This window comes from Aulonocara stuartgranti, assembly GCF_965226115.1.
Source record: "Aulonocara stuartgranti genome assembly, chromosome: 1".
Lineage (NCBI taxonomy): Eukaryota > Metazoa > Chordata > Actinopteri > Cichliformes > Cichlidae > Aulonocara > Aulonocara stuartgranti.
The window spans coordinates 8,682,517-8,694,989 of record NC_138939.1 but is presented as its reverse complement, the minus strand read 5'-3'; the positions used below and the strand labels follow the sequence as shown (position 1 = coordinate 8,694,989).

Genomic DNA, 12,473 nt, shown 5'->3' with positions numbered 1-12,473 from the left:
GTAGTGGCCTTATGGCACAAATGTTGTCTCCAGCATTTTTACTAGTCTGGGGTAATTTTCGCATAAGAATTTTGGACAATTTAGAAAGTGTCCGGGTGTTTTCATCAGTTATTTTGTCTTGATGTCCATTTCACATGCACTGCTTGAAATACTCTGTGGTTTAGGTGTAGGAACTATCTGGATGGAGTGCACAGGAGGCAGCACATATAGTGTCCACTTGATAGGTCTATTAGGTAATTGTTTTCTTTTTGTTTGTTTGTTTGTTTGTTTAATTTAAGGGCGATCGTGGCTCAAGAGTTGGCCGTTCGTCTTGTAATCAGAAGGTTGCCGGTTCGAGCCCCGGCTCGGACAGTCTCGGTTGTTGTGTCCTTGGGCAAGACTCTTCATCCGTTGCCTACTGGTGGTGGTCAGAGGGCCCGGTGGCGCCAGTGTCCGGCAGCCTCGCCTCTGTCAGTGCGCCCCAGGGCAGCTGTGGCTACAATGTAGCTTGCCATCACTAGTGTGTGGATATGGGTGGATGACTGAATGTGTAAAGCGCTTTGGGGTCCTTAGGAACTAGTAAAGTGCTATACAAATACAGGCCATTTAATTTCGGAACTGACAGGTTTAAGACTACATTTGATACCTGCCTACTCGCGTGGAACTCGGTTGCCTACTCTTCCTAGAAGAGTTCAGTCCCTGCGTGAAAAGAGGAGATACCTCAGAAGCCTCACTGTTGAGGATAGAATGCAAGATGGCCATCTTTTATTGCAGTATTTGCTGCAAATGCTATTTTGTTGTTCAGGGTCACTCGTAGCTTCCTCGCCAGCTGAGCGAACAAGACATGAATGTATGAGTTACGACTCTTAATAATCTTAAAAAAAAGACCCGAAAACAGCCGACTCCTAGCTACTGTGCTGTGACTGCTCGCTGCTCCTGAAACGTTAGGATGGAGCTCAGCGATATATCACATCACATAAAGCAGCGAAAGCATCTGAATGCAGATGTGCATTTTGCTTTTGGGTAAATAATTCTGCAACCTTCAGAAAAAGTTAGATGGGATTTATTTTTTTTAATAAACAAGTAAATAACCTGCGTAGTAAAAGGTGTCCAGATGTTGTTCATCTATCAATGAATGTCAGATAAATGATTGAAATGGAATCGTATGTTTTCAGTGAGACAAACAGAAAAACAAATTGATTGCAGACATATAGTAGAATTAAAAAAAACCTCTAAATGAATATCAGATGAAACAGAAAGGCCTGATGGTAAGAGTGATAGAGAGTTTGTATAATTTTTTTTTAGCAGCGTATAGAAAGAAAAGGAGATGTTTCACTTTAAAGCATATTTAAAATGCCATAATAATAGAATTCAACAGATGTGTATCTTTACTGTACCTCTAAAACCTGCTGATATTCCACTCTGTGCAAACTCAGCTTACACCAGTGCCATGCATATGATTTACTAAGATTACAAAAACATCGAACTCCAATCCTCATGGGCACATTTCAGGTTTCTTTCTCTCCAGCTCTGCATAATTTCCGTCAATGTTAATGCCACAGGTGGTGACCTTTGTAAAAGAATAATCTGACTGATGAGATTTGAAAAACTGTGATCTAATTATACGTGTGTTCACACAGTCGATGTTGGGTGGGCACCTCCTCATTAAATGAACACTTTATTAGTTGTAGACCCTAATTGGGGTGTGATTAATGCGTTAAACTGTGTAATTATAACAAAAGAATATCCTTGATTTTTTTAATCTATAGATTAAACTGAGATTAATAGGTGAATTAATGTCTCAAGGCTTTTTAATGACTCCATGGGGTCCTCTCATCAAAATTTAACGAGCTCCTGAATCATTAATTGGAATTTGCTTATTATCACCTGTGGATCCATCATTCATTTGATAACTTGAGCTTGTGCTGGTGGCTGTACACCTTTGGAGCTTAATTGCTTTTAATAATGAGGTTACTTGATAGTTGGTCCCCCACAGTTCTCTTTAAATCAAGTGGGACAGCTGAAATGGGCTGGTGACAGCAGAGCACTAATAGAGCTGAAATGTGTGCACAGCTTAATATTTGAGCGTGTTAATGTCTCTGGGCTAGTTTTTCTGTTATTGATCTCAGAATGCAAAACACTACCTCTGCAATGTGAGATGGTGTGTTTTATCGTAGGCCATTTTGGGTGAATATTGTTCCCAAACTATTATTACTATTATTACTAATAACTATTATTCCCATTCCCAAACTACACCCCAAATCTGTTAATATTCAGATATGCGGAGCTGGAACCAGTAAAATCTCGATTATTATGAAAAACCTGCAATCAGTTGTCTAACTGGTTAAATTAGTAGTTGCTTCAGCACTTGTATTGGTTTAAATACACAGGTTTTGTCTGCGTGTAAAAAACAAAACAAAAATGTTGGCACACCACAGAGGATTTGGCCTTACTCTAAAGAAAAGTCAGCATGACTGGGATATTTTTACCAGTTTTTTAAGAAGGAAATACACTCTTCATCTTTTTTTTTCAAATAATAGGAATATGCATAGACCAGTTATGTAGGGTGAAACCAGCTTATAACTCTAACTATATGTAGACTAGTCATGCTTACCTGCATAGTTATTCCCTCGAGACCTGTTTTTAACCAGGAAAAAAATCCTGGTACACACTCAGTGCTACTTACAAATTGCTAGTACTGGGCTTTTTAGAGAGTTTGGTCCATTTGGTCATTTGTCAGCTGCACATCCATGATTGGAATCTCCAGTGCTACTACATCCCAAAGGAGCAGTACTGCATTGAGATCTAGTGACTGTGATTGTGATTGAATACAGTGAACTCATTGTCATCTTCAAGGAACCAGCTTGACATAATCTTGCTAGAAGCAACTTTCAGAAGAAGGGTGCGCTGTATTCATAAAGGGATGGACCTGTGAGCAGCAATACTCAGGTAGGCTATGGAGCTCAACGTGTGCTGAAAGAAATCCTGAAGGCAGAAGGGTGTTGAGCCCCGTACTTGGAATTTGTGCTGTTAAGTGTATATCAGTTTTTTTTCCTGGTTAAAACATAACTTTAAGCGATAACTACACTGGTTTACATATAGTTAAATTAATATTTTTCATCTTAATTATCTGAAATTTATGCCTGTTAAGTGATAACTCAAAATATTTTGGCCATTCCCATCTGATCTCTGGGCATTTTCACCAAGAGAACTGCCTCTCTGAATATTTTCTTTTTCACACCATTCGGTGTATACTCTAGAGATGGTTAGTGCGGGAAATTCCCAGAGGATCAGCAGTTTCTCAAATATTCAGCCCAACCTGTCTGGCACCAACAACCATGCCACGTTCAAAGTCACTTAAATCACCTTTCATCCTCATTCTGATGCTCGGTTTGAACTTGAGGAGAATATTTTCTATGCATGCCTAAATGTTTATTGCCATGTGATTGGCTGGTTATGATTGGTTCATATCTGTTAATTTGCTAAATCTCAAAGGTTTAAATCTAATATAGCTAGTTGTTGTCTCCCCCCCCCCAGGCTTTCAAGGTTGCACTTTTCATTATAACCCTAACTGCAAAGACAAAAGATTAGCACTAGAGGGCAGCATTTCATTGCCTATTTTAACTTGACGTGTCTTTTACTCTGAATTTTGATGACTGTTTGTAGTGTTTGCTGATCACGTTGGGCTATGGTAAGATATCCATTCATGCTACCTTATATGATTTCTCTCAGTTTTACAACTTTATATGAAATTAAAATAGAGACTGAAGAGAGTTTCACTGCTCTTACATAAGGTGCAAGAAGAACTGATGTTGAATTTAAGCCTATAATGTTATATACATATAATGCAAAGTATCGTTGTAAACTTTAGTGTTCAGGTGTTTAGTGTTATTGTGCTCTATAGTGGGTAGTATTACATTTTCAGGTAGGACTGAACTGAGAGACATAATGTGATATATTTCAAACCTAAGTCTAACCTCAGGTGCTCTGTTACTTTCATAGTGTAAAAAACTGTAAACTGTGAATCAGAGTCAGTGTCACACAGAGCATGGTCAGACATTCATCTCCTTAAACGTCATGAACAGAATTCTGCATTAGCTGCACAACAATCCTCTCTGCTCATAGTCAGCCAACCTATATCCACCCTGATACGAACCCTTTTCAAAAGAAAGTCGCAGATTGTCATCGCCTCTCACAGTTGATGACAAATTAGTGGGCTGCGGCGTTGCCATCTCGACAGGAAAAGCAGTAGCAGGGAAATGAAAGGGAATGGTGTTTATTCCCAGAGCTCAACCCCTCTGTCGGCCTGTCACTCTTCCCATGACCCTAAGGGGAGAAACGGAAGGCATCCTGAGCTTCCTTCCTTCCATACCTGTTAAATCATTCATCATCCAACTGCCTGATTATTTTAAAAAGCTAACAAGGCTTTGGTTCTCAAGTGCGTTTGTGTGCGTGTGTCTGTCTGAGGGAGAGAGAGTGAGCGAGAAAGTGGCATAGCTAGCGGTGGGATGCACCCTGTGGCTCTTAGCATCACCCTCCTTACCCCCATCGCCTCATCTCTCATACACTCACTTCCTCCAACTCTTCAGTGTAACATTCATTTGGATCCTACTAAACTTTTAGTGGAGGCAAACCCCCTCCTCCTTCTTTCTTATCCCACTTCTTCTCCTCTGCACTGTAGTCTTTGTTTCTTTTCTTCTGTCTGTGACAAGTGCAGTTAATCGTGTGCACGAATTTGTGTCTGTTAGCGTGCTTTGGTCTGTCTGTGAATGGAAGGCTGAGTGCCAGAGGTCAGGGTTGAGGCCCTCCTGGGTTGTTTTGACTAATAGACAGGGTAGCAGGGAAGCAGCCAGGAAGTGTTTATGAACGTTTGTCTGTGTGGTGTGTGTGAGTAAGAGATGAACCTCTTTGGCTTTGTGGCACTTGGCACTGTCCTCCTCATTCGTTCTTCTGCTTTTCATATGTTAGCAAACAATCTTAGGTTACGACACATTTCAGCACTAGCATGAATCCTTTTATAAATGCTGCATTTGTCAAGTTCCATTCATTCTTCCAGTCTTCATTCAATTGCGCATACCGTATTTCGATATGTCACTGTGCTTTGAACCTATTCCACAGATTTTGCAGCCTAACCTGAATTTATGCTTCATGCTAGTATGTAGTATGTTCATGCTACTGTGCATCTGATTTATTCAGGTTTTTCAGCCTTTTAATAATCTGTGTGCCCGTAGTTTGCATTTTTATGCCTGGGTTAACAACAAAACAAGCTAACATACCTAAGAAATATTTGAGTTGTCTGAGTGCTTTTGGCCCTGCGTAAATATGTGATGAAAATTTTTGTTTATAGTACAAACAGTATGCATGTAAACATCCTCAAACTGCAACTCGGAGTCAGCAATTTAAGCTCCCAGTTAATGTGTCATTTGAAATCTAATGAGCTAGAGTAATACGGTACTAAATCTGCTGAAATATCCCTAAACATAATTTATCTGTATGAGTTGAGTGATTAATTCCTACTTGTGTATTCTGTGTGATCCTTTTGCACTCATTGGTTTTGTCTCTGTTATAGTAAAGTGTGCCTTAATAAATTGCTTGCAGTATTGCCTTACTTTTCTGCAACAACTTACAGTGGAAATTCTAGACTGTATAAAAGCATAATAATAAGAGGAATGTTTTATACAGTCATTGACACTTAATAGTGAAAGGTGAGTTTCAGAAAAGTCATTTTCATTTTTCTGTTTAATTATTTGTTGACTAACCCATTTGTGTGTTTGTTAGGTCTTCTATTCATCCATTAATTTGCTCATTATCTCACTTGTAGTGCATATCAAGTTTAATAAAACATTAAAATGCGATGGTCAGGTGTGTTGTACACAAATATCTGTGGTCTTTTAAATGTAGGCAGGTTCAAACTTTAAATCTGATACTGTTAATATACTGTACTTGATGCCCTTTGTTTTTACATATTTTCCTTGGTGCCAACATCAAGGTTAGGTGAGTATTTAGATGCTAATATCTGTATTGGTTAAACAGATAGAGGACCCAAGCTTGAAGGCTTGAAGTGAAGGAAGAAAGGATTTCTCTTTTTTTTTTTCATTGTGGCAATGTTGGTCATCATTCAGCCAAAATTGTCACCTCGCAGAAGAAATTTGGCAATATATATTTCAATTTAATTCAATTTAGTGTTATTTATACAGCACCAAATCACAAGAACAATCACCTCAAGTCACTTTATGTTTTAAGGTAGACCATACAATAATACATACAGAGAAAAACCCAACAATCATATGACCCCCTATGAGCAAGCACTTTGGCGACGGTGGGAAGGAAAAACTCCCTGTTAACAGGAAGAAACCTCCGGCAGAACCAGACTCAGGGAGGGGCAGCAAACTGCCGTGACCGGTTGGGGTGAGAGAAGGAAGACAGGATAAAAGACATGCTGTAGAAGAGAGCCAGAGATTAACAAGTGTGATTCAGTGCAGGGAGGTTTGTCAACACATAGTGAGTGAGAAAGGTGACTGAAGAAATACTCAATGCATCATGGGAATCCTCCAGCAACATACATTCTGCAGCAAGAGTCAGTACTCTTGCTGCAGAATTTTGGATTAACTGAAGGCTTTTCGGGGAGTTTTTAGGACATCCTGATAATAACGAATTACAGTAGTCCATGCTTGAAGTAATAAATGCATGAACTTTACGTGCTATACTGGGGTCTCATCATCAGCCCTGTTTTGTGATTCAAGGCCACATCACCCCCTTGGTTCTCTTTGCCATGTTCGAATCCTGAGCAGTTTTTGTAGTGTGGCGTTATTCTTCCTGGGAGGCCACTGCTGTTGGGGAGTGCCTTTGCAATAATTGGGTGTGCACCAATATTTGGGTTTTTATAACCTCTCTGTCACCATGAGTCTCTGGACTCAGCTTAGGGCTAGGTGATGATCTATATTTTAATTTCATATACGATTTTGCTTTTGGTTTGTGTTATTTGTTGTATTACAGATCAAGAGCACCTCCAGGGTTTCTTTTGTTTTCAGTAGCAGGGCATTTTCAGTCCTCCTTAAAATCTCAGACTCACTCCAAATTTAGTTCTTGAGCTAAGATGATTACATAAATCTTTTTGTACAAAAAGTAACTTTTTAAGGTCTTCTGTAAGTGAACCTGTTGAAGGATCATTAATAGTTACCTGTCTGTTGGTTGTTCAGTTACTCTCCACAGGTCCGTGCAGGTCCCCTGAGCCTCATGTTGCACCTGTTAGCTGACAGCAAGTGATGGTTGTCCTTACGAAACAGCCTCCTTACTGCATGACCTTGTTTGCCTCTACCACATCCACCTATTTTTCACATGTATTTGCTTTTTAAAATTATTTTTATTTTTTTATTATATTCAAAGTTTGAATATTTCTCCTGTAAAAGGACACATTTATTTAGTCAATGGATAACTCAAGGTTTCCCAGCAAAGCATTTCACTGTAATGAAATCATCAGTGTTATTCCCTTTACCTGTCAGTAGTTTCAGTGTCGTCGCTGATTGATGTAGGTCTCCTCTGGAATCAGACCCCAGTAGTACGTCACTGTGAGCCAGCGCCACCTGACCAAAGTGCTTTCTTGAGTTAAATCTTCATGTCGACAACATGCTGCCACCTTCCTTCTTCTTTCCTGCTGTCATGACCTTTTCTCATCTGTCTGCAAGGCACGATACTGCTCTTTTCTTATTCTGTTGCCCTGTCTCTCTCTCCCTCTCTCACACTTTCCCCCGTCTTTTCTCTGGCTGCCATCCTTCCTCCTCACTCTTTTCTTTCACAGCTGAAACTGGCACAGCATCACTGTCGCTGTGTTTCTTCCTTTGTATCTTTTAAGGTGGCTTGTATTCAGTTATCTCTCCTGTTTCTCTTTCGTCACCTACTTCCTCTGATATATTTATTCTGAGTTCTGTCTCTTTTTCCTCTTCCTTTTTCTTCTGTTCTCCTTTTTTCAGCAATCTCCTGTGACCTCTCAGGCCAGCAGGCAATGTCCTTTGACCCCAGCCAAGATGGCACCGTCTCCTTCTCCTACTCCTTCCAGCCCTGCCCTACAGACTTCTTCTTCCTCTTCTTCTTCTTCTTCCTCCTCCTGCCCTGCACTCCGCCCAGTGAGACAACTCCTCCTGACATGTTATTCAGTCCTCTGCCTGGCATTTTTTTCCTTTGCTATACCAGATAACTGCCTAGAAATAGTGCTGACTGAGTCTAAAGTTTACTTGAAGGTTGTGTACAAGCTGATAATTGACTTCTAGTATTTCGGAGGAAATTTTAGTAAAACCCTTTTCTGTATATATTATACCTGATGTAAGCACTAATACTCACTACTATAATTAAAATTTATTTAGTAACAGCAAAAAAATCATGGGGACATTTTTTTTAAGTATATATCAATTATGTAACGAAGTAACAACTTCCTGTTGTTACAGGAAAGAGGATCCTTAGATTATATGGATGTCAGGTCCAGTTAATTGCAAATACCTAGAAGAATTTAAAAGTGATTCCAAAACAAAAAGGGTCTTAGAAGGTCAAACCATTTATTTTCAAAGTGTGCAGACAAAAAAAGGAAAGTATGAGTCCCCTGCATTGATGCCCTAGCTACACATAATGCATAACCTGTACTAAATACTGGCACTTATTGGCAAGGAACTAGAACACAGTATCCTCTGATCCAGATCAAATTCGGATTGTTTTGATTTAACCAAAACTACACTACATAGTCACATCACAAATATAACTGTACACGTAGCCTTGTTACCATCTACAGTATATGTCACTCAAATGATAGGACCTTAATGTGTCCCCTTCATCTGGCTGTATTCACACCTGTATTTAGAGCTGTCCACTTATGACCACGTCACATAAGATGTATTTTATTGCCAAGTGTGAACAGGCCCTGAGAGATTTAAAAGAGGTGATGAGGGCCTTAGAGTGAGAGACTGCTGTTGGCACCTCATGAGCAAAATTGTGTATATGAATTTTATTCAACTGCGCACACATCATTATGGGTAGCCAACATTTGTTACAGATCTTCCAAGTCAGGTGGGTGACGATTTAGAAAAGCTTTGATGTGCTCCTGTGCTTCCCTGCCTCTAGCTTGTCACCTCCTCCCCTTCTTCCTCCTTGTCTGTTAAGAGATGTCCACCAAAGTAAGGACACCAGATGTGACAGGAGCGCTGTGGCGCCTGCCTCCTGTTCTCTGTGGCCTTGCTGGGAGCGAGGCGTCACGTCCTGTTTATCTCTCTGTCTCTTCCTTGCTCTTCCAGAAGGGCCCTGTGGCACCGGTCGTGGCTGTGACGGCTCCGCAGCAGACCCCCGTGGTTTTGCCTCCCCAGGCCCCGGCCCAGCCTGCCTCCCAGCCAGTGCAGCCTGCACAGCCGGGAATTGCCACGGCCTCTGGAGCTTCTGTCGCATCCCAGGTCTGTTTCCTTTGCCACACTGCCCTCCTCTCATCCTCCTCCACTACCGCCCACACGCCACCCTAAAGGGTGAGGGCACTGTCACAGCTGCCAGGAGGCTGGCTGTGTCACAAGCTCAGACCCGGACCTACAGCTACACCACGTCACACAGCTGGCCATGGACAAAGAGTCTTGCACATGCTTGCGCTCATACATTCACACTATTGCGTACTGACCCAAGGACATAGAAAGACATAGAAGTGTTACACCCCTGAAAACAGGGGGAAAAGAATCACGAGAGTGATTATGACTTGCGTCTCTCATGCAGTAGTTTATTGCAGTGAGGAGAACGCGCGAAAGCCCCCTAGTGGAGAATAGAGACACTACTAATCGATCCCAGAAAAGGCTTACTAGCCGATCACTGATGTATAGATTGCAGTTCTCTTAAGTAACATGAAAGCCATTAATATAACATGAAAAATAATAAACTCTTAACCATTTTCTTACCATATTTACATTATTTTCGTCCTTATATCAACTGATATGAATTAGTATTAACTAAACAGTTTTATATGCAATAGTCATTCAACCTGTCACACTCTCCCCCACTCAAAAAATGTCGTCCCGACATTATACCAACAAGATGCTTTTCAGTCTATATTCTCTTGTAGTCAGGACATCAACAGTAGAGTGAACCAATGTCCTTAATTCTGTGGGTTTAACACCTGTTTCACCACAGTCCATCACTGGTGACTGAAGACAAAGTCTATAACCAGTCCATATGTGAGTCTTCACAAAGTCTATTGTCTATGGTTATAATCCACAGATGGGGAAAAGTTCATGTCTTTTTCTTGATGACAGTCTTTAAGTACAGTTCTCAAGTCATCAGTGAAAAAGTGTCAACTTACATTTGCTGGAGTCCATACAAACCAATGGGCTGGGTGCAGTATGACTGCACAGCTGGAAACCATGGAACCAGGCCCGGGTACACAGGAAGCAGTTGCGGTGCTGGCTGAACACTGTAGCAAGATGGGGTGCCCAGTTGGTCATACGTCATCCGTCTTGGCGGGTGTCTCTTTCGCTGTGGCCGCTGAGGTGTCTCCTCCTCAAGTCTCTCGAGTACCACAGGTGGAGGAGGGGCAGGTATGTCACCTGCAGTGGGCTCTGCCTCCTCACAAGTTGTCTCCACGGCAGCTGGGTCAGGCGCCTCCAGATGGTCTCCAGCAAGAGGCTCTGGTGTTGGTGCAAGAGCAGGGACTGAAGCTGCGGGCTGAGACGTTGCTGTGAGACGTTCTTGTTCTGATGGCTGGGACACAGGTTGAGGTGGTGTGTAATGACAGCGGTATTCATCAACACTGCCCTCATCATCAGAGTCTGGCACAACAGCGACAGGTTTATCAGTCTTTTTCTGTTCATGTCTTGTACGATTATCTTTTTCAGGCACTTTTTCAAAAGGTAAGTGGTCACATGACATAAGCAAGTTTCTGTGAAGCACTCTAGAGCGCCCTCTGCCTCTCTCCGGTCTTACCTCATAGATCGGGAGGTCAGGCCCCATTTGTCTGACTACTGTGTGAACAGTGTCCTCCCAATAGTCTCTCAGTTTCCCTGGGCCTCCTCTAGGTGTCAGGTTTTTGACCAGAACTCTCTCGCCAGGTTGTAACACAGAACTCCTTACTTTTGTGTCGTAGTGTCTTTTGCCCTTTTCAGCAGCTTTCTTTGCATTCTCATTTGCTATAGAGTAGGCTTGTTCCATGCCCTTTCTCCATTTTTCAACATAGTCTCTGTGGTCACTAAAATCTGTTTCTGAGTACAGTCCAAAGAGCATATCTACTGGTAGCCTGGGTGACCGTCCAAACAGTAGGTAAAATGGGGAGTAGCCAGTGACTTCACAACGTGTGCAATTATATGCATACATTAACTTGTTGATAGATTCCTTCCAGTTTGACTTTTGTGTTTCAGTTAGCGTTCTAAGCATTTGCAACAATGTCCTGTTCATACGTTCAACTTGACCGTTCCCCATTGGGTGATAGGGTGTTGTCCTAGAACCGGCCATGCCACACAGTTTCTTGAGCTGACTGAATAGCTGATTTTCAAATTCACCTCCTTGGTCATGGTGAATGCGACAGGGGAAGCCAAACTTTAGGGCATAGTCATTGAATATCAGGTTTGCAGCAGTTTTGCCTGACTTTGAGGTGGTGGCATAGGCTTGGGCAAAACGTGTGAAGTGGTCAGTTATCACTAGAATATATTCATAACCGCCTTTGCATTTTTCAAGATGGAGAAAGTCTATACACACCAGCTCAAAGGGCTGCGTAGTTACAATGTTTGTTAAAGTTTGTAATGTCACGCAGGTGTCTAGAACAACTTTACGCAGTCTTGTGACCGAGGACAGGTGTGGAGAGGTGTTTAAACACCCGTGTAAGCAAAGAGATAATGAGATGAACAGTATCTGTCAAATCATATGGTGTAGGTATCGCTTCTTTTAAACAGCCTTAGTTATTTTGCTGGACTTTCAAAGATGGTTTGGTGTCATTTGCTTTCCTCTGAAACATGCTAGGCAAGCCTTCGCTAAAACCTTGAGTGACTTGAAAGGTGTTATACACACAAAGTTGGTTAGACGTTGAGGGTCATGTTCACTGTTCAAGCACTATTCCATTGAGCTACTGAAATGATGTTTTTATGTTTGTTTTATTGGGGATGTGGGTTGGCGAGTAACTGAAATGGCGACATTTATTGTTTAACATACCTAACAAAAGTTGCTGAAAGCTAATTCTCTTATTTTTATTTGACCTACTAAAAGTTAGATGATTTGCCACCATGCTCATCAAATTAAATTGGGTTTTGCAGGCTTGCTTGTCAAAGAATATTACGCACATATAATTTTGCTCCTTGTTGATTCAGTGTGTTCACTTTAAAAGGATGTAAGGCGTGTAACTTCTGGAGTTTTTTTTTCTCTGTTGGTTCTCAAATCAATACTGCTGAGCATATCCCAGCGGTGCCTCCAAATGTTACACCCCTGAAAACAGGGGGAAAAGAATCACGAGAGTGATTATGACTTGCGTCTCTCATGCAGTAGTTTATTGC

At 41.4% G+C, this 12,473-nt stretch overlaps 1 protein-coding gene across 3 annotated transcripts in view; it reads left to right on the top strand.

Annotated features, from left to right (window-relative positions):
• Positions 1-12,473, top strand: part of LOC309709398 (transcription initiation factor TFIID subunit 4) — a 105,989-nt gene that overhangs the window by 5,857 nt on the left and 87,659 nt on the right. For all 3 annotated transcript variants that reach the window (XM_082538005.1, XM_082538007.1, XM_082538006.1), the window contains exon 3: positions 9,258-9,410. In XM_082538005.1, coding sequence (XP_082394131.1) covers positions 9,258-9,410 — 153 coding nt within the window. The remainder of the gene's footprint in view (positions 1-9,257; positions 9,411-12,473) is intronic.